The sequence below is a fragment of the Tupaia chinensis genome, unplaced genomic scaffold (assembly GCF_000334495.1).
Source record: "Tupaia chinensis unplaced genomic scaffold, TupChi_1.0 Scaffold000294_5, whole genome shotgun sequence".
In the NCBI taxonomy this organism is placed as follows: Eukaryota; Metazoa; Chordata; class Mammalia; order Scandentia; family Tupaiidae; genus Tupaia; species Tupaia belangeri.
In genome coordinates, this window is record NW_006159782.1 from 3,766,272 (window position 1) to 3,767,608 (window position 1,337).

The 1,337-nt window shown below is 64.5% G+C and overlaps 1 protein-coding gene across 11 annotated transcripts in view; it reads left to right on the forward strand.

Moving 5' to 3' along the window:
• The window catches only part of CBX7 (chromobox 7), a gene marked incomplete at its 5' end in the record, with an annotated part of 16,886 nt that extends 15,771 nt beyond the window's left edge, over positions 1–1,115 (forward strand). For 2 of the 11 annotated variants that reach the window (XM_006150771.3, XM_014588710.2), the window contains 2 exon segments: positions 271–316; positions 677–1,115. In XM_006150771.3, coding sequence (XP_006150833.2) covers positions 271–316; positions 677–834 — 204 coding nt within the window. 11 annotated transcript variants of the gene reach the window in all.
• Between the last annotated feature and the right edge of the window lie 222 nt (positions 1,116–1,337).

A 1,337-nucleotide genomic window follows, 5' to 3' on the forward strand; every position in this document is an offset into this window, starting at 1 on the left:
GCCGCGGGGAAGGAGAAGCTCTGCTTCTCCCTGGCTCGCCCACTCGCCAGCGGGAGCCCCGAGGGGGTGGTCAAGGCAGGGGCGCCCGAGCTGGTGGACAAGGGCCCCTTGGTGCCCACCCTGCCCTTCCCGCTCCGCAAGCCACGCAAGGCCCACAAGTACCTGCGACTCTCACGCAAGAAGTTCCCGCCCCGCGGGCCCAACCTGGAGAGTCACAGCCATCGACGGGAGCTCTTCCTGCAGGAGTCTCCGGCCCCAGACGCCCTGCAGGCGGCCGGCGAGTGGGAGCCCACTGAGCAGACCCCTGAAGAGGAGGGTAGGTGTTCCTGGCCAGAGAGCCTCAGAGCCGAGCAGGCCCCCGTGGGACGGCAGGGCCTGCCGAGCTGGGTCCAGAGAGGGCCGGTGGTGCCGTTAAGGCCACACAGCCTGTGGGGTAGTCAGGTTGGGACTCGGGGCTCTCGATGGCGTCAGTTCCAGATGGGCTCTTGCCTGAGCAGGGCTGATGCACGACGTGGCTCCTCTCGTGTGCCCGGCCACGAGCCAGCCCCCGAGCTGGCCAGAGGAGGACCCGCTGTGGGGGCCGGGCGGGGTGGTCTGCATGCCGCCCCCACCCCCCTTTCTGCTGGGTTGCCAATGCTGTCCCTGTCCCCGTCTCTGTCTCTGTCCATGACTACAGCAGATGCAGACCTGGCCGATGGGCCCCCTCCGTGGACACCCACGCTCCCCCCGAGTGAGGTGACCGTGACCGACATCACCGCCAACTCCATCACCGTCACCTTCCGCGAGGCCCAGGCCGCTGAGGGCTTCTTCCGAGACCGCAGTGGGAAGTTCTGAATCACCATGTTTTTACTCTTACACTGCTTTCTTCTGGGCTTGGGACGGGGACTTTCAGAGATGGGGAGGGTCAAGGGCGGGAAATTATCTTAAAGATACTGAACAGAAGGGGGCGACCCCGCTCTCTCCCCTACCGTGCCCCCTTCTCCACGAGGGATGCTTACCGGAGGCTTGGGGGCCGGGGCGTGGAAGCTGGTCTTTCTTCTGCCGGCTGGGCCACCCTGTCCAAGGCAGAGTGGGGACAGGGCTGCCCTGCCCTGGATGCCTTCTGCAGTTCTCCCCTGGAGACACGGCAGCTGCTTCCAGGAGTTAAGCGAGCTCGGAAGGCCACGCCTGCCCCAAGACCCACCCAGACTTTCTGGTGGCTTTTCCTCTTTCCTTTGCGTTTTGTTTTTGATTGGGTCTTTATTTTGAACTTTCCACTCCAGCTTCGTGGTGGGATGTGGAGGCTGGCTTCGACCAAAGTGACAGGGTCAGGGACAAGGGGCAGGAGGAAGGGGTGA